Source organism: Rhamphochromis longiceps, linkage group LG23 (assembly GCF_057381845.1).
Source record: "Rhamphochromis longiceps isolate RC_006_pf linkage group LG23, R_longiceps_female_GT1.1, whole genome shotgun sequence".
NCBI lineage: Eukaryota > Metazoa > Chordata > Actinopteri > Cichliformes > Cichlidae > Rhamphochromis > Rhamphochromis longiceps.
In genome coordinates this window covers 13,158,575-13,182,673 of record NC_140578.1, presented here as the reverse complement: position 1 = coordinate 13,182,673, position 24,099 = coordinate 13,158,575, and the positions used below count along the sequence as shown (strand labels likewise).

At 40.2% G+C, this 24,099-nt stretch overlaps 1 protein-coding gene across 3 annotated transcripts in view; it reads left to right on the top strand.

Annotated features, from left to right (window-relative positions):
- Nucleotides 1-24,099, top strand: part of tp63 (tumor protein p63) — a 65,070-nt gene that overhangs the window by 21,492 nt on the left and 19,479 nt on the right. For 2 of the 3 annotated variants that reach the window (XM_085398984.1, XM_085398983.1), the window contains exons 1-3: nt 9,333-9,400; nt 14,665-14,799; nt 17,348-17,477. In XM_085398984.1, the coding sequence (XP_085255110.1) occupies nt 9,348-9,400; nt 14,665-14,799; nt 17,348-17,477 (318 nt within the window). In that variant the 5' untranslated portion in view covers nt 9,333-9,347. Of the gene's footprint in view, nt 1-9,332; nt 9,401-14,664; nt 14,800-17,347; nt 17,478-24,099 lie in introns of those variants that run through there. The other variant, XM_085398985.1, reaches the window with a different exon arrangement.

The window sequence follows — 24,099 nt, the reverse complement described above, 5'->3', positions numbered from 1 at the left end:
AAACATTTTGTCTTGTTTTTTTTTTGTTGTTGTTGTTTTTTGGACTGTTTAAAACCCGCACACACTGGAATGGGACCAGTAAACAAAACTACCATCGTCTATGGGGAGCAGTCAATGTTATGCAACATCTTCATTCAAAACAGTGACTCAGAATTTACCGTGTCCGCTGGTACAGTGTGTTGTCACACTTGCAGTGAGTAAGGTCGTATGTTGAGCAATGACGAGTTGTAGTGGATTAAAAAATAAGTTTGATCACACAACTTTACAATAACAAGAATGACATTCAACTCTGTCTTTTAGTTTATACGTTATTAAACAAAAACTTCAAAGATCTTTTGTTTTATACATTGTCACGCTGTGTTTTTTTTTTGTTTTTTTTTAATCTCAGGTTACGTTTCTGAGATGGTTTTAAAGACCCCCAGAGATCTTCATGGCTGGGTTCATCACTGATTGGTTAAATGTACGGTTACATTAATAACCTGCATTGTTTTGTCAGAATCGCTCCAGACACCACTTACCAGTAGCCAGAATTCTAGATCAGATATATATAGGGGAGCAAGGTAATGAAGCGCTACTTATATCTACTCATAAGTAGCAGTGGTAGTGAATTCCAATTTCTGGAACTCTAGACAGAGATGCAGCTTGCAGCAAACTAAATGCTAACTTAAGCACGCTCACAGTAGCGAAGCTAAAGTCAATTTTATTTATATAGCACGTTTAAAAGAACAGCTGTTGACCAAGGTGCTGTACGTTTAAGATTATCAAATGATATAAAAACATAGGAAGACATAATAAAAGTTAAGAAAAAGAATCATAAAATTAGAAGATTTGAGTAAGAAATAAGACAAATAAAAGTAGTACAAAGTCATTCTGATTTAAAAGCCAAGGAGTGTGCCAATTTAAAAGATCAGAAGCTAGCATGTTGGTGTTTAGTATTTACCTTGTCTGTCACTTATCACATACTGTGTAGTGGACTTTACAATGAGTTTTAAGCCACTTTGTAGTGTCCTCCAAACTTATATTGTGTATTAATATATTATAGTCTATACAGTGCAATAAGAGTGCCTGCCTCACAAAAAACAGTACAGCAGTGTGAAAATGATGGGTCACTTCCCAAATATTTTATAGCATCATACATTATGTTAATGAAAAAAGTAAAGAAAGACAGCAGTGCAGCACACCATGAACTGGAGTTATTTTCTATTTAAGAATGTGAGAAATTGGCTGTATTTATTTATCTAGCCAACACCGATCGTCCTGTTTACACTACGTGACTGCAGTGACATTGCACTAAGAAAATAAACTAAGAAGTTAATTCTGTGTGCTGCAAAATGTATTTGGTTGCATGGCTCTGATCTCAGACCTTGCCGACAACATGAAAGGAAGAACTGGGACGAAGGTGGGTTGCAAAGTGACAAATGACCAACAACTGTAGGCAATGATTACAAAATACAACCGGAAGTTACCTGACATATCCCAAACCATGACCCAGGAATAGGTTTTAAACCAGTGGTAACCTCTGGAGCTGAAAAATCTGCTGTTCCTCCAGTGACCACATGCTGGCCCTAGAAGTGATGCAATCTGCACATCTTCAGCTCATAACATGATAACAGCCAGGTACAAAAACCTCATGGTGCTTTATACTGTGAGGTAAACACCCCACAATAATCGAGAGAATACCCTGACAACCAAAAGATCCCCAATGAGCAGTCACTTGGTAATAGTGAGAAGAAAAAACTACCTTTCAACAGGAAAAATGTCCGGCAGGTCTTTGTGTTATGATTTTTTTTTTCTTTATAAGAAGTTTGATTTTGAGTTGAAAGGTTTTGTAAACAAAAGGTTAAATGACCTTAAAATTTTTTTGCACTGTGTGTAAAAGCCTGCTAAGTGACTCAGACTCCACTTATGTGATGTGAAGCTGAAGGTCAACGCTGACTCCGCTGATTAACAGACGCCACTTATGAACTTATCAGATGTTCAGATCCGTTCTCCTTGATCAGCATCTGTATCCTGAGCGCTCTGCAATACATCACCTGCTGCGAAGGCTCTTTGCTGCCCTGGCATGATTTGGCAGCAGTTCGATACATCGTGTACGGCTATAGCAAGAGTAAGACGAGAAGAAGAAGAGCTGGGCTCTGCATGTCTGTTTCGCACAAGCTCGTACGACCATGCCATGACACCTTAACACATGTACAATTGCAAACCCTCTCACTGCCAGAGATTGACGTGACGTTATCTCGCTGGAACCTGGCATACCTGACACTGAAAACATTCCCTTCCCACTACCTCCTGCTGTCTGGGATCAACTTTCATATGTGGTCATAGCAGTGTAAGTTCTGTAAGCCTATCAATTAGCAAAGAGGATTACACGGTTCTTCACTCGGGCTGACCTCATGTCAGCAAAAGAAGAATGAAAAACTAATAAAAAATCAAGGTCATTGTTGAATGGCGAGCTCCGTGGTGTTTTACTGACTGTGACTCATGGAAGGAATTTAACAGTGAAGTCAACACTGACAGAAGCAGGGCTGTGCCGTATACTCTCTGCTGAATTATCTGAATACTTGAGCCACAAAAATGACAAAATGAGAAATCACCTATAAAAAAAAAAACCCCAAGATGTCCCAGTTTTTTTGGTGTACATAGTTTTTTACGACGTGATGAATGAGATGCACAGCATGTTAAACGTGTAATTGTTTGATGGTTTGGTATGTTACAGACAAACTATATCCATCCACTCATCAGAGTCTCGAAGAAATGCCTCTGAAATATCCACTTTCATTTAAGCGTCCCAGAACGTCGACAGCGTGTTTTATTTTTAAAGTGTATCCGGTGACAAAGGACACTTTAACCCCTCACTTAGATTACATGTGGACGGGTGGAAGCATCATTATGTTCTACCATACATGCTTTTTAATAGGTTGAGGGCCAGACCAATCACACTTGTCAACCTGTTGCCAGGATACCGGCGGTGTGGTTGCTAAACACCGGTCCACAACTTTTACATCATGGGCTATATTTCTGAAAGTTAGAGTATGAAAGTGTATTATATTACCTTACAGAAGTGCTGAAGCAGGTCCCGGCAGCACCTGCTCGTCCAGTGTAAAATATCATCACCCCGCTGCTCCTGAGGACGGACAATTTCCTCATTTAATTCCTGCTCTCAATTGAGGAGACGATCGCCATCTAATCCTCAAAAATGGTCTGCGCTGGAATGATTAGTGAGGCAGAGGAGCATGTTTAGAAGCAGGAAGCACCCTGTAATTCATCTCTGCGATAATGGTTCGGTTACATTTTATCTTTAGTTTGCTAATCATTAACCGCTTTTATTTTAATGTACTTCTTGAATGTCACGTTATAACAAGATTATTTGTGTAATTAGGCTGTAAGTCTCACTGTCAGCTTACTGCTACCAGTGTTTCTGCTCCTTTCTCCACTGTAAATGTAAAATTATTAGCACGGCTCTGTGCTAACAGCGCACCATGTGTGATGGTAACTGACTTCAAACGGCAGCAAAGACAGGTTTAGTGTTGGATTAGCTGTGATTGATGGTTTGTGGTTCACTGGTTGTCTGCCTCTCAGATCTGGGACCGGTTGTTGGAGAGCTTTGATTGTGTTTACCAGAAGTGCTCTGCGCCAGTCGGTGAAGGGATTCAGTCCCCTGGGAAAAAAAACAAAGCGATCCAGTCGTACTCGTCTGAACTGGAGCTGGTTCTAATCCACAGTTTCATGTTTTTGTTTAGTCTTCAGTCCCTTGTGGCCTGCTGCTTATCCATGTCTCTAAACTGTACATAAAGTACTGTTTGAGGAATCGCTGTGTGAAATGTGTCAGTCCCATTGCAAGTACTATTTATTTATACCTCCTGCATTGAGCGTTAATAAATGAACAATTGCAATTTAAGCAGGGATTTAGCTGCAAACAGTAAACCTCCACCGTGACGTATTTATATGTAAACAAAACAACAAAATGGACTCATTAGTCACATGTTCCTTCACTTTAAGAAGACTTCTAGGCATGTTTATACTTTCTGGGAGAAAAATGGATTTTAATAAGATCCAGTAAACCTGATGTCAGACAGTTTTGACAGTTTTTTGTTGCTCTTTAACGCACAGCTTACTTTCATTTTCACTCACTGTTTGTTTTTAGGAAAGATTGAGTGTGGGTTAGGAAAAGGCCATATTTTGGAATAAAATACACAGCATGCTTGAAGTAAACCCCAACAACAGTGAGATTAAATCATGTGGCTGTGAGTAAATTTAGATCAACTGGGATATTAAATCAATGACCAAAGAAATCATATGTATTGTGTCCCTTAAATGAGGAAAAAAAAAAAAAAATATATATATATATATATATATATATATATATATATATATATATATATATATAAAGAAGTTAAATGCATGCTGAAACATGCACAAACATTAGCTATGTTTCTTCAGAGAGACTCATGCTACCTTTCAAGTGCACTGTTTGCTAAAAGTTAATGATGGCTACTTCACACAAATGTTATTTGAACAATCTTACAGAAAATTATAAATGATCATAGTGGCTTTTTTTTTCGTTCTATAGCAGATCTCAGCTAACGGGAAACTGCTTTTGACAACACCTCCAATCTCTTCAGCGACTTAGCACGGACGCCATAGATCTGTTACATCGGTAATTACGATACCTCTGAAATTGCTATTCTCGGTATGCAGTTTCCCTGGTTTGTTTAACTTAGGAATCACATTTACTTGTTCTACCTTTACCTGCATGTTAGTGGTGTGTTTTGGTTTTTGTTTTGCCTCAACATACTAGTTAAACATTTAACTAGAGGGATGCTCTTTGCATCATCAAACAGATAAACGAAAACTTCTGGAATCTGCCTTGGTTTGAAAAATGAATGCCACTTTAACCGCAACAGCATTAAGAGTTCATTTCTCAGATATCCCTTCTTTACATTTCAACTCATCAGTCTGAGCATAACAAACATTTAACAAACAAATCTGGATTCCAGCTAAAAGCAGTCATACTGGATGTATTTTTCAACTCTGGCTCACTGTCTTTCAGTTGCCGCAGGCAAGGTTGATTTTCCCAACATGGCAACAACCTGATCTCAGGTGTAAAAGTCACTGTGACAAAAGACGCATAAAGAAAAACTTGAATCATATCGTGGGAAAGCATCAATAATTGTCTGGGAGTCTGAATATTACTACAAATGAATCAGTGATTCAATAGAAATACAGGTTCTGTGGGTCACATGGGAAAGCTGGAGGCAGTTCACGGCTGTTTATCTTTTTTGTCGTTATGGAAGTACAGGACTGGTTGTCTGAGTGTCAAAATATTCCACCCTCCAGGAAGTGAATTTATGCTGGGAATGTTTTGATTCGTTTTCTTGTTTACTACGTTTTTCATCCCTTCCCTCAACGGTTCTTCACACTGCCCGAACACAAGACTTCCCTATAGAGGTGACAGGAACAATGCCAAGTTGCTGGGCAGTTTAGTGCATAGGCTGTAAATTAGCGCTTCTCAGACACTGCATCGGACACTGGTAGTTTTGACTCATCTGGATTTCCCCTGCATTAGTCACCAACTAGAATATACACACAGACGCACACAAGTATGCCCACATAACCCCCACACGGCGTGAGAGTGATTGGCCTCAGCCTGGTGTGTGTGACTGACACTGATAATGCAGCACTCCACAGTGCAGCGAGCGTCGCTGCTACCTCATCAGCTGCTCCACCAACTGCTCGTTGGCATCCTGTATGTAAACTCCTGACATTAATAAGGCTGTGTGAACCGGGTATATAATGCCTTCAGCACGATGAACACACCAGAATGAATTAAGCACACCGATCACTCAGGCTGGTTGCCATTTTTGGCTTGATCTGCAGATACAATTGCAGATTAAAGCGGGATTAACGCTCTCTAACCAGAGGCCTGTGAGAATAATAACCACTTTAGACATATGTGCTCTCCCACTGATGACAGTACCAGAGATGTCCCTGACGTAGCTGCTAACCCATAAACACACACATACATCTCAAATGAAGTAATAGTGGCTCGGTGACTGGTTTCCAGCGCCTGGGCCTTAGAGTAATTAATGATGTAAGGGTTTCGTGTGTCAGTGTAAATATCAGATTTAATGATATCTTGAGGTCAGTTTGTCCTTGTTGTGCTGGGAGGTGGTCAAAGCTGCAGTGTGTGTGTGTGTGTTAGGTTTAGAGAGGCTTGTTGCTTAAATAACCTAATAATCACCATGGGATTTTACAAGTGGGTTTTTACGATAGTCGTGTTTATGTGAGCTGTGATTGGTTGTCATTTTTCAGCTGGGAACCATGTTTCACAGAGCAACCCAACAACGGTCGCTGGTATTTCCAGCAGTGACCTTGGGGGAATAGTTGCTCATACTTTCGCACGGTCGTTGGGTGTGACTCATTTCAGACTTTCACGTCTCTAAAAATTTCATAAAAATTGGCAGCTTGTGGACTTTTTTAAACCAAATTAGGACTCAATGTCATTCTAAAACTATGAGCAGTTAAGCCTAGCTTTACTCATTTTAGAAATCGGATCAGCAGACAAGCAGCAGAACGGCGGATCCTCTCAATGATTCGGTCATATCACAACACGGTCTCACATTTGATCATTTGGTGTTCACATCCGTTGGTGGTTTTTTGTAGAAGATCGTGCACAATGTAGCGCCACAACTAAGCGCAGTGTTTGTTGCTGGCTCTGATGAGGCACTGGGGTTAAATTTCCATCTAAAATTATTTTTCAGCTTGTTTTCAGCTTCTTTTTTTTATTTTTAAAATTATTTTTGAAGAAGTGGCTGAAAGTCACAGCTCAGTCACATCTGATGTAACTTAGTGTGTGAGTGAGTTGCGCATATTGTTCTTTTATTTGCTTTCTGCTTGTGAACTTATGTTTTTCGGGTGTTTCTTGTTTACCCGCTTTTGTGGCAGGTTTAGATGTGAGCATCATTAGGAGCCTCCAAGGCTACACGTGAAAGTGTATTTATGTCGTGTCATTCATGTAGCGTTCATAAACTACACCCATAAATTGAAGTTTACGTTTTTTTACTCGTTCAAAATATGAAATGCAGTTAAGGAAAATATTAATAAGTATGTGTCAAAGCTTAGGTAAGTTAAACCCAACTTTAAAAATTACACTCCTGGTGATTTACCGTTGGGGAAGCCCAAAACCTCCTTTGCTGGTGCGAGTTCTTTGTTACACACAGGAAATACCCTAAATATCCCGAATGTTAACACTGTCGTTTTAGGTATTTACCCCAGTTTGCACCTCAAAGACAACAACAGAAGTCAGGATAGGTAAACCTAATATATAGAATTAAAACTGTCACTTGGAGATGGCAGTGCTGCTCATCCACTGTCTCTTAGCTGGTTGCTCCAGACCGAAGTACATCAACACAGTTTGGATGGATTAGCAAGAAATGGTGTCTGGAAAGTCACTGGTCCATGACAGAGTAAGGCCATTTTGACAGCTATGAAATGTTTTGAAATATTGTTAATATGAGTGAATTATTTAATTGTTTTCATAGCTGCTAAACTTGCGATCGCTCTGCTTTCATCGATGTGAAGCGAGTGTTGTAGTTGCTTCCGTGAGTGCGTTGATGTCTTCATGCTTTCCAGTTTTTTTGTGACCACGCTGATTCATCAGCTCAGACCCTACACTGCAATGCATGTGTATTTTAGGTTTACTCCAAGCTTGCAGCAGTATAAAAGGAGTGGCTAATGGCAATCATGCAACTATTTATACAGGTGCACCTGTTCAGCCTTTCTAGGGTTGATGGGGCTCTTTTCCATAAACTAGTCAGTACAAAACAATACATAGCCTACAGTAGAATAAAAAAAATACTTCTTGGCTGTTCATTGAATTTGTCACATTTAGAAAGAGATGGTCATTCAGGCTTCAAAAGACTGGAGTGGGAGATTCATGAGTGGATATTTATTGGCGGGATTGTAATGTGACCAATTCTGGGTTTGTTTTTACAATAAACCACAAAATGTGGTCCTGAATGCTTGGGTTCAAGGTAGTTACAGGTCTCTCAGAAGTCCAGTTACCTTCAACTCAAATGCCCTGGATGACTGAGAAAGCACACAGTCCGTCACCAAAATGTGACATGCATCACAAAAGCGTACGGGTTTACTTGATGAGTGGACTGTCCAGATGTTCTTTACACTGAGAAGCAAACAAAGAGGGTGCTTCATTCATTACGAACTCAGCCGAGTGTGAAAATGCTGATATGAAACCTTCCAATACAGTATGTTAAAAATAGCGGCCGTGTGTCCACAGTGTCTCGTCACCAGGTTGGCACACAGTATCCGCTGTATCAGTGCCGTGTCTCACAGGTGCACCGCGGGCAGAGAGAGGCTCTATATCTTTATTAAAAGTACAAGAGAGCAGCATAAAGGTTTGTGTTCCCTGGATACACCACATCTATTTATTATCATTCCTCCTGCGGTGACCCTTCCTTTTATTTTAGCATACTGATTCATCTGCTGTTCATCTCTGAAAACCACACAACACCTCTAGGTTTACATTGCCATACTGCTTGGCTAAGAGGGTGGTTGAATTGAAAGTATGTGCCAGGATGTGGCACGATTTCAGCGTTTGCCTAAATATGAGTTTATGTAGGCTACTGTAATGATGAAGTATTTTTATCTGGTGTCTGTTTAGGTTTAAAGGGGATTCTCATTTTTAGTTTTTTCACGAGAACAGTCAGTTCTTGACCTAAGAGTTTGTTTCACTTCCTTAAAATTGCTGAATCGGCACACAGTGAACAGTTGCTGCTATTTGGGGCGCGTTTGTGGAAATATTCAGCGCGCCCGAAACCCTCTCAGTATTCGCTGAGAAGCGTGACGCAACAGACGTGCTCTCGGGCCGCAAAATCCGCTCGGGAGTCTGGGTGGAAATATCAGAACAAGGCCAGAGACATAGATGGAGGAGTGGGGTGTAAGTGGGGAGCTTTTCAGGATAGTGGCTTCCTGGCGTGTGGGTGTTTGTGTGTTGGGGTCAAATGTAGTTGCTTGATATCTATATCCTAGCAACTGAGAGTGAGTGATATCTTGTACAGCTGGAGCAGGGGATTGGTCAGAAAGAAGGCACAAGCCCCGCCTATTTTGGGTAGCCTAAGAAAAAATACCTAAATTCAAAACATCTCTCAAACTTTCTGCACTCTGCACTGTACCCTCCGGCACTTTAATCCAGGCCTGGTTGTGTTTTTAACTGTTTTTTTTTTTATTGTACTTTAATTGATTCTCATAGCTCAAACACAGCTATTGATCCATTTATGACAAGCTGATCATTCTGAAGCTTTCAGCAAAGTGAACTCTGGCATGACAACATGAATTCACCTTACACAGCTGTGCAGTATTACCCTGAGTTTCCCTTTCGGCGGTAAGTACCTAAAGGTTGTTGAAATTGATGACCTATACTCACACGTACTTATAGGGTAGACTGTATTGAGGTCATGTTTTTTTGCCTAATTAGTTAAACAATATGTGTTGCGTGGATTCGAAGTGTAGCTATACTCCTTCATAATGAGCCTTACATTAAGTTTAAAAGAATGATGTAGGACTTGGTGGCTGGGAATCTCCCTGCTCCTGTTTGACCCGCGCTGCAGTTCACGCTGTCTGGAGGTCCAAAACGGCCTGAGAACAGTTGTGTCTGCCTGGATCCTCAGCTGCTGCTGCTCGGTCCTGATATATTTATAAGGGCAGCATACTTATGGCAGCAATGCATGTGTAAAGGGCAATCAGGGCTGAAGGCAGGCAGATTACATGACATCTGGAGGTCCTCTTCTGGAGATTTTTGAACCTCAATGGGAGTGCATGTGCTAGTACTGTAGCTCTATAGGCTTTGATAATTGCACATGTTTTGCACCAAAACTACCTACATGAGTGTTTCTTCTCTCATTCTAAAATATTTAAATTCTTTAAATTCTTTGCAGATTGGATGTGTTCTGTGTGCTTTTTGCCCCTTTAAATTTACCATCACAGCACTCTTGTAGTTGAGTTTAACAGTTACATTTGTAATTTTTTTTTTTAGTTTTTCTGTTTTGCTTGATGACATTTTTGACCGTTCTGGCTGTGGCACAAATTTGAAAACAATGTAACTGTTTTTGAAAAGGGATGAAAAGTATCTTCCTTGGCCTGTAAATCCCTCCACCTGTCTTGTATCCTTTGCCTTCTACGCCTTACCTTCCCTCTTGCACCAGATGATCAAAATAAAAGGAGGAGAAACTCTGGGGCTTTCTATTGTTTTTCACTCGTGTCCCTTTTCCAGCCTCGGCTGACGGATGAGGGGGAGAAGGTCTTAGGCCTTTGAAAAGTGATTAATAATGACACTGGAGAAGGACCCCGATCGGCTGGGCTGTTTGTTTTGATTGCATTTTCATCGGTCGGTGTGCACAACCTGCCAAGAGACAATAGCCATCCCTGTTTAGTGCTGACCTCTGCCCCAGTCTCGTCTGGAGGCGCTGCACTGTGTTTAAGTGGATGCTGAACAGCCTTTGCCTCGGGCTAACCGAAAACCTCTCAGAGTAACCAGACACCCAAACGCAGACAAAATGCAGCCAGAAAAGGGACAAAGCCCATCTTGAAACTTCGTTAATAAAATAAAACTGCTTTGAAATGATGATGAAAAAAGATAGAATATTGCATTTATGTGGTATGCATTTGAACGTGGACATGTGTGCCTTATTACAACAATGAAAATTATTTTCTTAAGCACAAAGTAGTGCAGGACATCAGCAGGGTTAGGCTGCAGATCTTCTATTTTATTCTTCCATTAAACTGTTTTAGTGTATTTATAGGCTTGGATGGCTGTACACGCAGAACCTGATAAACAGCTTTAGTTCTGGATGCTGACTGGTGATCAGACAATACCAAGAAGCAAAGCTCAAAAGTCTTTTGGACAAGTTAATGGGATGTCAGTTAAACTAGTTTTTCTGTATTTTAAAAGAAAATTAAAGAATGAAATGGAGTTAATGTGAGGCACAGGTCACGTGGATGACCACACCTAAATCCTTTCTCCTTGAACACAGATGACAACTCACCTGCTCTACCTGCCATTTACCTGTTTTTTTGTTTTTTTTTAAAGTCATCCTTTGTGATTTTTTTTTCCCCTCTTTGGCACGTTTCCTTCAAACTCCTCGTGTGCTCTTGTGCAGGCAGCTAAGCCACCAGGTTTTGATTTGTGTACTGCTGTAAATGCTTTCCTACAAAAGCGTGTTGGCGCTGTTCAAAGTGAAAAAAATAATAAAAATAAATCAATCACTATTTTGACATCTACTCTGAAGAGATACTGCTGTGATTTGGATGTATTCATAACAAAGCAACATGTTGATAAGGATGAAGAGATGGCTTTTATGAATCAGTAAGCCCTAACATAATGGATCATTTCAAGAATATCACAATTTATTTTACTATTATTCTTTACAAATTATTTATTTATTTATTTTTTGCTCTTTAATCTTCAGTGCTTCTGAAGAAACCGTATAAAATCCTGAATTTAAATGTATGGGACGATGTTGCAATTGCAAAAATAGTAGAAAAAAATAAGCATTTAAAACCTTATTCTGGGGCAAATTCTGCATTTTTAAAGCAGTTTATATTATATTATGAATTACTGTGAAAAATATTAATAACTCGGATGTCGATGTCACATGTTTTCTGTTGGCTGTACAACAATATGCACAAATAAGTTGATTAATTTTTTTTTAATTCGTAGATTTAAAAAACAAATAAATCTTGGCATCTATCTGTCGTCAGTTTAATTCCTTCTGTGACTTAATGCTTAGTCTTTAGCAGGAATGAGTTCTTAAGCAAAGGTACTAACAGCATATTGTCAAATAATGCCTTAAAAATTTGTTATGGAAGTACTGAAGGTATTTAGTGTTATACTTTTACACGTTTTATCCTTAGACTGTTAGTCTGGATGAACTGAAAGGATTTTACACTGTAATTGCAAACATGGATTTATTGGTACCTTCATTATGGCCATAGATGAATCTTTAGAAAGTCTTTATGCTCTTTATCTAGCGATCTTTAAACATTTAGCCTGCACAAAATTGATGTGACACAACAGATAAACAATCGCTGCCATCAGTAAATGTCATCTTAGTGTCTGTAGGCTGACGGCAGTCAACGAGGTGCACTCTTAGATATTCTTACTCATGCATTCATGTAAAAGGAGGATATCTGTGTTGCAGTTGGTTTGGGTGGGGCTTATTGCGTACAAGTTTGTAGCAGTTTTCATTTTCATTTTTACATTAACGAAACATTAATGTAACATCACATTTGCTCTCAAACATTTTCAACAGCTGCCAATTTGAGAGTGTACAGCTGTAAACCACTGGTCAGTTTGAGTTCTGCAAAACTCATATTTTAGGTTTTTGTTATATATAAAAATCAAATGCATTCGATTTGCGGTGAACTTATTTTGTAAATGTGCTAGGTTGCACTCACATGTGAGTAGTTGACAATATTTAGCCAGTCAGAGAGAGATATACAGTATGCTTTATTCTTTTTAACATTCATATCTTTAAAAAATATATATTTATATTTTCATTACAATTTAAACACAAATCATAAACAAAAAGACTTTTAAAAACTGTAAAACATGTAAATATATTAAATTTGTCTGTTCAGTGGGGTCCAGTTGGTGTGTGTGGGGTCTGTGTTAGCAGTGTAACATAAATTTAGGATCTAGATGGCAACTATGCACACTGTGACTTTTTACATAAAGTAAGAGTACATACAATGAAATTAAAAATTAACAAATTAATAGCAAAAAAAGCAGAGAAGAAAAATCTGCTGGATTTGCTTGAGCATTTTCATATATGCTCTGGATCATAAACCCATGTGTATGCATATAAATAACAATATGTGTATATCTATTTAAAGAGCCCTGTGACTTTTCATAAAGATTTGAATAGTTGTATATTTATTGTTATTTGTAGATTGAGCTCTGTCTGCTTTCCTCATCATAATAATGATAAGTATTACCCCTCTGAATAAACTCTAAATACATTTTGAACTTTTCAGCTTGACTCAAAATAATTCTGCTTCCTTAAAAGAGCACAGAATGTCCAATTAGAGGCAATAAATTAGGTTATAGACTATTAATGCAGATGTCAACTATAGCTGTGTGAACACCTGAAAAACACTTTCTATATTGTTTTATTAACAGTTTGTAGTTTTCCTTCCCAAATGTGTTTTATAGCCACACAAAGTTGCCACATACTTGAGTACTTTTTTTCTCATCATCATCGCATTTAGCAACATTATTTTGGCCGACTTTCCTCACGTAGTGTATATGGTTCCTTACTTCGTAACACCATCACTTAAATATCGTACAGAGGGGCACAGCGTGCTGGAGGCGCTCTGCTGCTGAAAGGGCAAATCGTTACCGAAAACTATCCGACATAGGATGCGAAAAGTTTTAAAAGTCCCAAAATGTAGTTTTAGTTTTCAAATCTTATGTTAAGGTCAGATGCCACGAATGGCTTACAGGCTTCCCCAAAAACTTATATATTTAGGTTGGTTACAAGTTTAAAACAAAAATCACAAAAACGCAGCTGTGTGAGGAACCGTCCTTGTTAGTAGACTGGTTTAAAGGGGTGCGTGCTATTTTTGCAGCGGATCGACTGACCTTGAGACATTTATTAAATTCTTTTCTGGCTTTATTAAATTATTTACGTTACATTTCAGGTGAAAGAGGTCAGATGAACGATTTCACTGAAGCATTTTGGAGTTTCGGTTTGCTGCATATCGTGTCAGTTTAATTATTGTGCAGGTCTGATATACATGCAGCTTTTTATACAAGGCGAGCTGAAATACAGCTTCCTTGCAAGCCGCTGTAATTTATGATCAATCCAAGCTTTGTCGTGGTCCTAATGTTGCAGAAACATCTAACTTTACTCTATTAAATGTGTCTGGGCATGATTAATATGTAGGCCCTAATCTGTGACATCTTACCCATAATAATTCTTGAGCTTTGCAAAATAAATTCATCTCAGCTCTCAGCGCTCCCTCATATGAGCCTCCTGCATACGTGAAATTATTTGCTTCATTAGATATGCCTGTGTTTGTAAGACAGGTATTAATATCATTCATCACAGCGTTGGGGAATTCCAAAACCTAAAATAGTGCCAGCTTCAGATTATGGCCGCCCCATCGGCCTCCCTCCCGAGCTCGCCCAGCTGTACGCATACCACAAGTTTTAGCGGTGCTATCATATAGACGTTGGGGGGAATTCCGCCTGTCTCAGACTGCAGCGTGCGCCACTTCAGCAGGAACAATGGCGGGCAGAGCTCTGAAGCAGGTGTAATGTTTCAAGGCAGCAGGTCAAAGTGCCTCTGTCTGAATGGTACATAATCACCATTATGTGTAGTACAAATATTCAACATTATGTAGGCTGACTTCTTCACAATGGAAGTGCTCTTCATGAATGGCTGCCAGCAGGACTCCTCCTCCTCCTCCTTTATCTCCACTGGCTGGGTGGCCGCATCTTAGCACAGCACATCAGCTTTTATGTTCGCTGACTTTGCAACTATAAAACGCTTCCCTTTAAAATAGTTTTTCAGAAATGGCAGCTGTAAGTGAGCAGGAATGGGTGTAATAAAATGATTACAGCTGATTGATGGTGTCTTTCTGCAGACTCAGGGACCCTTCAGCTCGTCTGTCCTGGAGAGAGGGCTCATTCCTCACCACCATGTCCCAGAATCAGGCAGCACAGACAACTGACTTGTTCAGCCAAGATGTGTTCAACCAGCTGTTTGATATGCTCGACCAGTAAGTGAATACTGCCAAAAACAACAAAACAAGGAAAAAAAAGGCCATAGTGAAATATTCATCTATGCACATATTTTAGATATTTGTGCGTTAGTTTTCACTTTGGGGATTTTTTTTCTTCTTTTATGTGGAAATTATAAACCATGTCAGCTTCTTTGCCTGACTTCCTTCTCACTTGCAGCAGTTATCCTCACACTTTAGTTTCTCTTTTTTTCTAGATTTGAATTTATCCATGTTTATGCCCCTGTGTAAAACTTGCCTATGGACACAACAACGTTATTTTCAGCCAGTGGGTAAAAGGTGGACTTAGCCACCGTGACGTCACTCACTTGTTTTTGGGTTAGGATAACCCCCCATTGTTTTGTTTTGTTTTGTTTTTTAAATCAGAAGTGATTGTATTTGGACAGGATGTAAAGCTAACAGTAACAAACTGCACAAATAAACTGTAAGAATGTGGGAGAGATACATAGATACCCTCTAATAAGCACTAATTAAGAGGCTACTAAAATACTAGAATTTCACCAAGCAGGACATAATTTCTTGTCAGTAAAGGCAGCAAAAGCAGTCCAGTTCATTAACTCTTTCAAAGTGGCCACATCCGTGGATAATTTATAAGAAAAAATTCACCCCCTCAGATTCATTATGGACTCAGACTGCAAGTTTCTACTGTAATGTTGGACTTTTTAACATGGGCGTCCATAGGGACTAACTCACCGACGGAGCCTCGAGTGGACATTAGAGGAACTGCAGTGTATGTTGACTTCATTTACCAGCTGCACTTCCATGCAGGCAACTATACACAATTTTGCTGAAAACTCCGAATGGTACTCGGTAGTTTTTATGACAACCGCGTGCTTCGCATCGACGGATGATGTCCTGGGAAATCTAATCTCAGATCTGGTCCAGGTCATCAATGAGCTCCAGGACAGTCTGGTGCAGCCTGACAGCATTGGATGGATCATCACATAAAGTCCCAGAGGTGTTCTACTGGATTTAGGTCAGATGAGCCTGGTCGATGGTATCAATTCCTTCGTTCTCCAAAAGCTGCCTATATTGTACCGCATGAGGTTCAGCACTGTAGTGCACCAAGAGGACCCGAAGACACACTGCACACTGCGCCTCCTGCTACCAGCAGTGATACTGACCCTAGCCAAATGCAAAACTAGTGGAAAAAAACCATCAGAAAAGATGTGGAGGAAAAAAATGTCAGTGGGCTTCACCTGTAAAACCATTCCTATTTTGGAATGGTTGCCCCTGTAGTGTGCCTATTGTTCAATTTAATTTAATTCAGTTTTATTTATGCTCTGCTACTCTGCTACTTAACTGACCAGATCAGTATTCTGTCAGTATAACTTCTATACTGATATTATATCAATTTCAAGTTTAACTGACTTGATTCTGTATTCTGATTAAAAATTGTTCATTTACGGGGTTTTTTTAGCAGTGTACTTTTTCTAAAAATGTTCATATCTGGAAACAAATTAGTTTCAATATTCATTTATTTGTCAATAATAACATCAACATTATTAAGGACTCTGTTATTAATTGTATAAATATACAGTTAACTTGTAAAAGAATTAATTTACAGTTGTATTTTAAAGTCTTGTTCTCTGGTGGCTCATTTGTCCCTGTGAGCTGGGTCAGTGTAGCTCTTATATATTTCAGTCAATAGCTAACATCCTGAATTCCTTTTGTATGTGTCAGTTTTATTCCTGTGTCATATTTCCTGAGCTATAGGTCGACTTAAGTAAAAAAAAAAAAAGTCTCACTTTCCTCTCTCCCCCTTGTCTTCTGTTAGCTCTGTCTGTCTCTGCTCTGTTCACTGGGTGAGCAAACAGTGAGACTTTGCAGAGAGGCAGAGGGCACCGGTGCAAGAACAAAAGTCAGAGAGCTTCTGCTGCTAACCCTAACTTTCTCCCAGAGTAATAATTTTACATGTATCACAGCATGAAATCACAGGACAGATGAGAGAGAGGAGGGAGAGAGACACATAAGCCTGATCAATTTCACGCCCACACCACAATCTAGCCAAACTATCCCACACGCTAACGACATGGTGAACCTTGAAAGTTTACCCAGAATTCATTTTTTGAAGTCTGCGCCAGTGATTTATCAGAAAACGGATAAAACATCCGGCATGCCAGTAATCGATTCTGTTCCTCTGCGTTACAGACAGTTTATTCACACCGATGCACGCAGCTACACACTGCTATAAACAAGAATTTAGATTTGGACTCTTGGAGTGGGTCCAAAATTGATTTGAAATCAGTTCTTAACAGAGCTTAAATGGGTTTAATATTTAATGTGAATATCTCTTGGACTGTAAGTTATGAAGGCTCAAGAATTCTAGAAAATGTAGCACAAGTTAAAAACAATCACTGTGTACTCCAAAAGCTAAAAATATTCATAGTATGATGGGTCAATAAATTCATTGAAATCCCTGTAAATAAAAATCAGCAGATTCTGAGGGGGGGTGTATAGAAACGTTTCTCAGATTTGGTTTATTTTACATGGAACGACCCATTAATCTGTATTGTTGCTGTTTCAGATCTGCCATTCATTCAGTCCAGCCCATCGAGCTGAACTTCAGCGACAGTCCGGCCGACGGGTCGGCAGGAAACACCATTCAGATCAGCATGGACTGCATAACCATGCGTGAGCCGGATGAACCGCTTTCTGTAAGTACATGTGAGGTTTCAGTGGGAAAATAAATGATTTACTTTAAATTCTGCTGCCTGAGAACAAATAATTTATAAAAGGAACAATACAAGTAACCTATGACGTGCTCAGGATTGTTTGAGCCCATTATTTAATAATGCACAGTGCAACCAGTAAACTAAATAACCAGTTTTACTGCCTGTTTTTTGGTTCAATACTCACAGAAACAATCAAATATTTATTTTTGAGGGCTATTATTTTTTAACCAGTAAATTCCAAGGCCTTCATCTCGTGCCCCAAAGCGGAAAACCATGCTTCTCCTTAAATGACTCACCATTATCTTGGAAGCTAATTATTTTGTGCATTTTTCATCATTTATGAGCTGTATGCTCATAAATTCTGAGTTGATTGGATTCACAGTGTAAATTACATATGTTGTAAAACACAGAACCTCCTTTCAAATTACCAATGGAATTTCCCTGGGAAGGTTAAGAGAAGGTGGTGCAGAGTGGTTCCACACACCGGTGAAGAAAGGTCTGTTTTTTCCTGAGATGTTGTCTGTAAGCTGGCGATTTTATCTGATTTAGCCTGAGCTGTGCTTGACCTGGGTGGCTCCTCTGAGGCAGGTAGTGAGTTGATGGTAGCGCGCGCCTGTCACTGTCACATGACGCATCCCTCTTTGGACACAGAAGGAGTTCAAGCTTGCAACATCTTAGTACAGATAGTCTGATTTTTCCAGTTTCACCACATATAACAAGACGCAGCTGCAGTGGAAGGAAAATTATAGAAGAATTTTATATCAGGAAACGTGTGAAACCCACCTTTGCAAGTACTGCTTCTCTGCAGCTGCTTGGCTGTACGCTTTTCAGGCATCAACACAATCAGCTAACTGCTAATCAAAGCTCTGTAAGAAGTCCAGCATCCATGAGAAGAAGATTTAAAAAGAAGATTGGTGAAGTCAGGCTAGTTCAGGTGTAATGATTTGCTACCTGCTGGTTTGCCACAGAGCTACGGTTAGGCTGATATAGTCACATTTAGCAAAGAAAAGATGGATCATGAGGGTTGAACCGTTATCAATAAAAGGTTCTATCGAGGGTCTCTGATGGGCAGAGACGAACACAGTCAGGCAGGAAGAAAATGCCGAAAACTAACGTAGCATCAGACAAGAGAACCTCTAAGATGGTCCATCCACGTCTTTGTGGTTTATATTCTTCAGTATGAAAAGTCCTGATACCAAGCTTATTGTCCTCGTTAAACTCTTAGTAGGCCCAAGATATAAATACTAAAATACTAAATAAATAAATACTGGGTGTCCAGGACATTGTGCGTTTCTAGAAACTGAGCTTAAAGATGTGCTGCGTATAAGCAGTGCTGATAAAAAGCTGAGCACTGAATAGTTTCCTTGGGGGTTGGGTCTGTTTTTAAAAAGGAAAAAAAAAAAACGAGAAGATAAAAAGATAAAAACCTCAATGCAGGAGATGTCAGGGCCGGAAACACGTTCGACACATGATTGGCTGTTGGCTCTGATGATTATACCAGCATATGCATACAGGTGAATGCTGCCGTTTTTATTTACAGTGTTTATATGTGACAACTATAAAGTGTTTCTACTCCCATTTTTCCCATTTCTAGGTTTTTCATGTACACTCTTACTTAGTTTTACTATGAAAAATTAAGGAATGATCTCAATTTTTGTTGTATCTTCCATATTTCTCATGCTTCTTTGCAGCTACGCAGCCGGTTCTGGTATTTTTCTTTACATTTGTGCAATGATGGCATCCTTAGCAGCGACGCTTTCATTGCACATCCAGCCTGCACTGATGGGGGATAGTGTGTGAAGGCTTTAACAAGGAAACTCATTCCTAAATCATCTCTCTTGCTCTAGATCAGTGGTTTTCAAACTTTTTCTGGTATGCCCCACTTTAGAAGCCCCAAAAAGTTCACATCCCACACCTCACCATATTTTTTGGTGAAAGAAACGATCGGGGCTGAGTTTTAGTTAAACAAAGTTCAGCTCAGTTGTGTCAGTTTCACCCATCTTTTCACCTCGGTCTTCTCTGCGTCTCACAGAGAAAACGCTGAGTTAAAACACAGGTTTGTAAATCCATGTTTGACCTGTAGCACGGGGCATGTCCTTGTCAGCTCTGCTGCTCAGCGATGATGTGCACACTCCCCTCCCAGTGCAGGAATGCCGTTGTCCAGCCAGGGCGGGAAAAAAATAGCAAATAAAAATTTTGTTCGGGGAGCTGAGTAACGTTACACTGCGCATCCCCCAAGGGGGCCTGTGCTCTCTTGAACTGATGATTAACGGCTCTACCCCCACCACCCACTTTCCACTTTGTGCACCAGAGAGGGGCGTGGTGCAGCGATTGGCACAGCAGCAGATCTGGCAGCATCGCTGTGGGCTAAAAGCTCGCTCCGGTGGCTGCTTGCCAATCACCAAGCCCCAGCCGTTATTACAGAGTCATACCTCTGTTTTGATGAAAAGCTGCGGTGGGCGAACCCACCCTCAACTTGCCCCCCTTCCTCTTCCACCCATGTGGAGGTGTGCCTCTTTCATGAGTCATTAGAATGCAGCTTACTGTTTAGTGCCCCGGGGGACTTATTTGTATTGTGTGGGCTTTACGTTTAATGTGAAATTCCTTTTTATTCTACTTTTTTTTTCTTTCTTTCTTTCTTTTTTTTTGCACTGTAGCTGCAGGGCAACAATTTAACGCAGCACCTGCCTCTGTTGTAGAGGTCCCAGGTCTCATCTATCAGTACGTGTCTTCTCCATGTAAAGGTTGTGGAGGTGGGGTGGCAACGAAGGGGGAAGGAGAGGGTAGAATAACATGAAGGAATGTAGCGGGGATCGTGGCAGGAGAAACGCTATATCCTACCCCAAACAGCTGATTTTACAGCCAGATAAAGCTGTGATCAGCTGTGCGTGGAAGATGCAGTTGTCGAGCAGAGGCACCGAGGTGCTTTTCAGTCGCAGGTTAGAGTTTAAACAACTTTACAGAGGAGTAGCTCAATCAACACGAGGCTCCTTCGAGATCTAATTACATGTTTGTGTTTGGATTTTTTTCCCCTCACCTACTGTGTGTCTTGGCGTGAGTGCCCCTGTGTTCAGTGTTTGTGCAGATGAGGGGTTTTCTCTTTTGTTTCCCACATTTAACAGAGCTGAAATTAATGCTTTTTAATGCAGACTTTAGCACATGTGGTGCGCTTGTTACCACAGCGTTTGAGCCCTTTCCTCCAGCCTTTACCTCCCAACGTTATTTTTTTTTCTCTTTCTAAGCAGCGAGAGGCTTGGCGTCAAACTTTATTCGTCAGGACATCACACTTTATTTAATCCGAAGCAAACTGGTGCATGAAGTAGACAGCCATAAAGCGCTCCTTTATTTTGTTTTAATGCTCCACCAGTTTGCCTCCAGCACTTAAAGGTGAAGACCAAAGAACGGTTGCTTGCCACGGTCCACTTGAATGACTGTTGATTTGGTAAGAAGTCAGAGTTTAGATGTGGGGATGTGGGGCCCCTGTTACTTTCTTTGTTGGTCATGGTGAGCTGTGTTTTTACGCCGCAGTTTCATATGGTGCCGGGTTCAACAAAAAAACATGCAGGTTGTGACCAGGTGAAAACATCTTTCAGTAATAATGTTTTCTACTGTTTGATAATATTTTATCTGTCTCAGAATGAGACTTTAGAGCCGACTGTGCACTCGAGTGTGGCTGGTCCAGATGTGGTGAGGACACAGGCTTAACTGAAGTCTGTGCATATCTCATAAAGATGTGCTTTTTTTTTTTTTTTTTTATAAACAAGGGTGTGAAGAATATTTTTCCAGTCCAGGTGATTTTCTTAAGAGGAAAAGTTAGAGGCTCTTCAGGGATGCCAGCAGGAAAAACCTGTTATGGATATTATTTTAAGAAATATCATGTTTGAAACCAGGTTTTTCAGCAGTATTGTGAGAGCTGGGGCAGAAAAAACAGGGTTTTACTGCTCAGTGGTTTAAAATCTTTAACTAGTTTATATGTTTTTATTCAGTAAAAGAAACTTTGAAATTCAATTAGCAGCTAAAAAAAGGTTCTTTTGTGTTTCACAGTTTCCTTCTGCACGGCGTCTGTGGTGATCAGATAAATGAAAAAGCAGCGATTCTGTTTGAAATAAGCGGCTGAGTCTCTGTGCTCATTGTTGGTGATACTGGAGGATATTGAAAAGCGGGCCGTGCGAGTGATCATGTTTTCAGAGCCGTGATCTACATTTCATTTTCTAGTGCCAGAGTTTTTCCTGAGTAGAAACATTTTTGGCATTCTCCAAAATGATTTTAACTGTTTCATATATGCAAACAAAATGAGCGTTTTTCTTTATCAGATTGTCAGAAATAGCACAACGGAGAGATTTCTGTTAAAGTAGGTAATAAAGATCAACTCCAGTAGGCCCATTTTGAACCAGGACTCGACAGAGCGTATAAATATAGAAAAAGAACACTTTTGAAACAGATGCAAAGTGCTTTACAGAAACATTTAAATAGATTCACACGGAAAACTCAAAAAGAACAGGTTACACATTTAAACCCGACCAAAGAGTGCGAATACTCGGGGCTCATGCTTGACCCGCACATGGACCTTGAGGCGTTCAGTACTTGAACCTCCAGAAGCTTCAGCTCGGAAACTAAAACTAAAAGTGGGTTTCCGTGGTTGCAGGTGAAGTTGAAAAGTTAAAATACTTTCCATCTTCTCAGTGTGTGAAGTTTAGATTTTAACGGAGTCTGCAGCACTGAATTTGAGCCCTTTTACTTACCAGTATGTATGTGACACAGTGCTAAAACAGGTGTAAAAACATCCCGGCTGCTCTGTTAATGCAAAGATGAAGGTAAGATGCCCAGCACATTGTTTTACAGTGTCGTCACTTGTCTGATTATTTGTATTTAAATAAAAGAATTGAATTAGCGTGCAAAAGTGTGACTCTGCAGCCATTTGGTCAGTGAAGGTCGTAAAAATCATTGCTGAAAATGTTCCCAGTTTCTCTTTCACTTATAAAATGTGTCTGTGGATAAATTAGCTTCCCTAAAAGCAGCTTCAGTGATTCAGGATTTGGTGGCAGTTGATTGTGAGGATTTTGGGATTTGCCACCCAAGTGATGCTTTCTGCTGCTCGGTCGACCATCTGCGTCTGTCAGTGAGGACGGCAGCTTACTCTGTTTTAGGTCAGGTGTCTGTGCCTTTGCAGCCTCTGCAGCCCGACACCCGATACTAAACTAATCTAGCGGACTTTAGGACTAGCCTCTTTAAAAGGAAAAACTTTAGCAAAGCCTCTTTTGTCTGAGCCTCTGGATCTGCAGATCTTTAGTCGCCGCTTGCTCCAACTCAGTTTCTCACCGCTGTAGCAGCCGAGGTGACGCAGTTAACCTTCAAGTGACCGACTGGGGTCTTTGAAGAACCCAGCTGTTTATTTCATGACATTTTTAGTCATAATGTTACCCATCACGAATCTAATGTTTACGCTTATCAGTACGTTGCTGTAGAAATGGATCTGTTTTGGAGTTCAGCTCCTGCCTTCGTTGCATTAGCCACAAACTGAGGACTCTAACCTCTTTCGCAGGTCACTGTTGTTTTAACATAATTAGAAGTTTGTTTTGCCAAACAAATGATCACCCTCAGAAGCTGCAGGTTGGCCCGTGTTTGTGGCCGGGAGTCTTAGGAGGCCACTGGCTTGAGCTCTTTAAAGTGTTGATTTGCCTTTTGTGACAGGCTGACCTGCAGGCCTAAAACCCCGGGGCCTGAGCGGGGTGTGGTTGATGATTGGAGACACTGACTGCACGTCACAGTTGTGCTTTAGATTTCAGACAACTTTCAAATCATTCTGACCACAGGGCAAGATTTTCATCCCCCTGTCACCAAAGGAGTGATGTGTGCCCTGCTGACTGGCCTCCTCCTCCTCCTCCTCTACCTCTGTCATGGAGCAGATCAGCTGGCCATATCTAAATATCATTATATCTGCAGTATGTCCTCTTAAGTCAAAATAATTCTCATTTTATGTGATTATATAAAGACACACATGCTCTTTTAGATGTTCATCTGAGCCTATATTGTCAATTTTCTGTGAATTTTTATTTATTTATTTATTTTTTACATCTGCGTTGTGCATGTTTTTAGTTCATATTAATCAAAACAATTCATTAAAAAATGTCTCAGCATCACCCAACAGTTGTAAGAAGCTTCTCTGCACAAACTGTATGATTCCCAATTAAATTGAATCCCACTCACTAGGCCACTCTTATTGGAGCTGCTGGAGTCACAGGAGAGCGAGCGGCTCAGTCCCACCGTCATTACACAGGCCGAGAAACAATGCATGTTTCCAAAACAGATCTACAGCAGTCATCTCTGATAGATACAAGTAATCTACGGGAGTCCCTTTGTTTTCCTGCAGGCCTCTCCATTCAGAGTGCTCTGGGGCTTCAGAGGGGAGCCATTCTTATGCTAACAAGCAACTGTGTATCTGTCCCGAGCCCAGACCGCAGCTCCCACTCAGCGGCCTGCACTGTAGGAATTAATCGTCTCTCTCATCTCTTTTTTTCTAATTTGGAAAATTATTTTAAACCACCTGAGGCGTTTCTTTTTTTTGTTAAAAACTCATTTAAAATGTTTTAGTTTTAATTCGTCT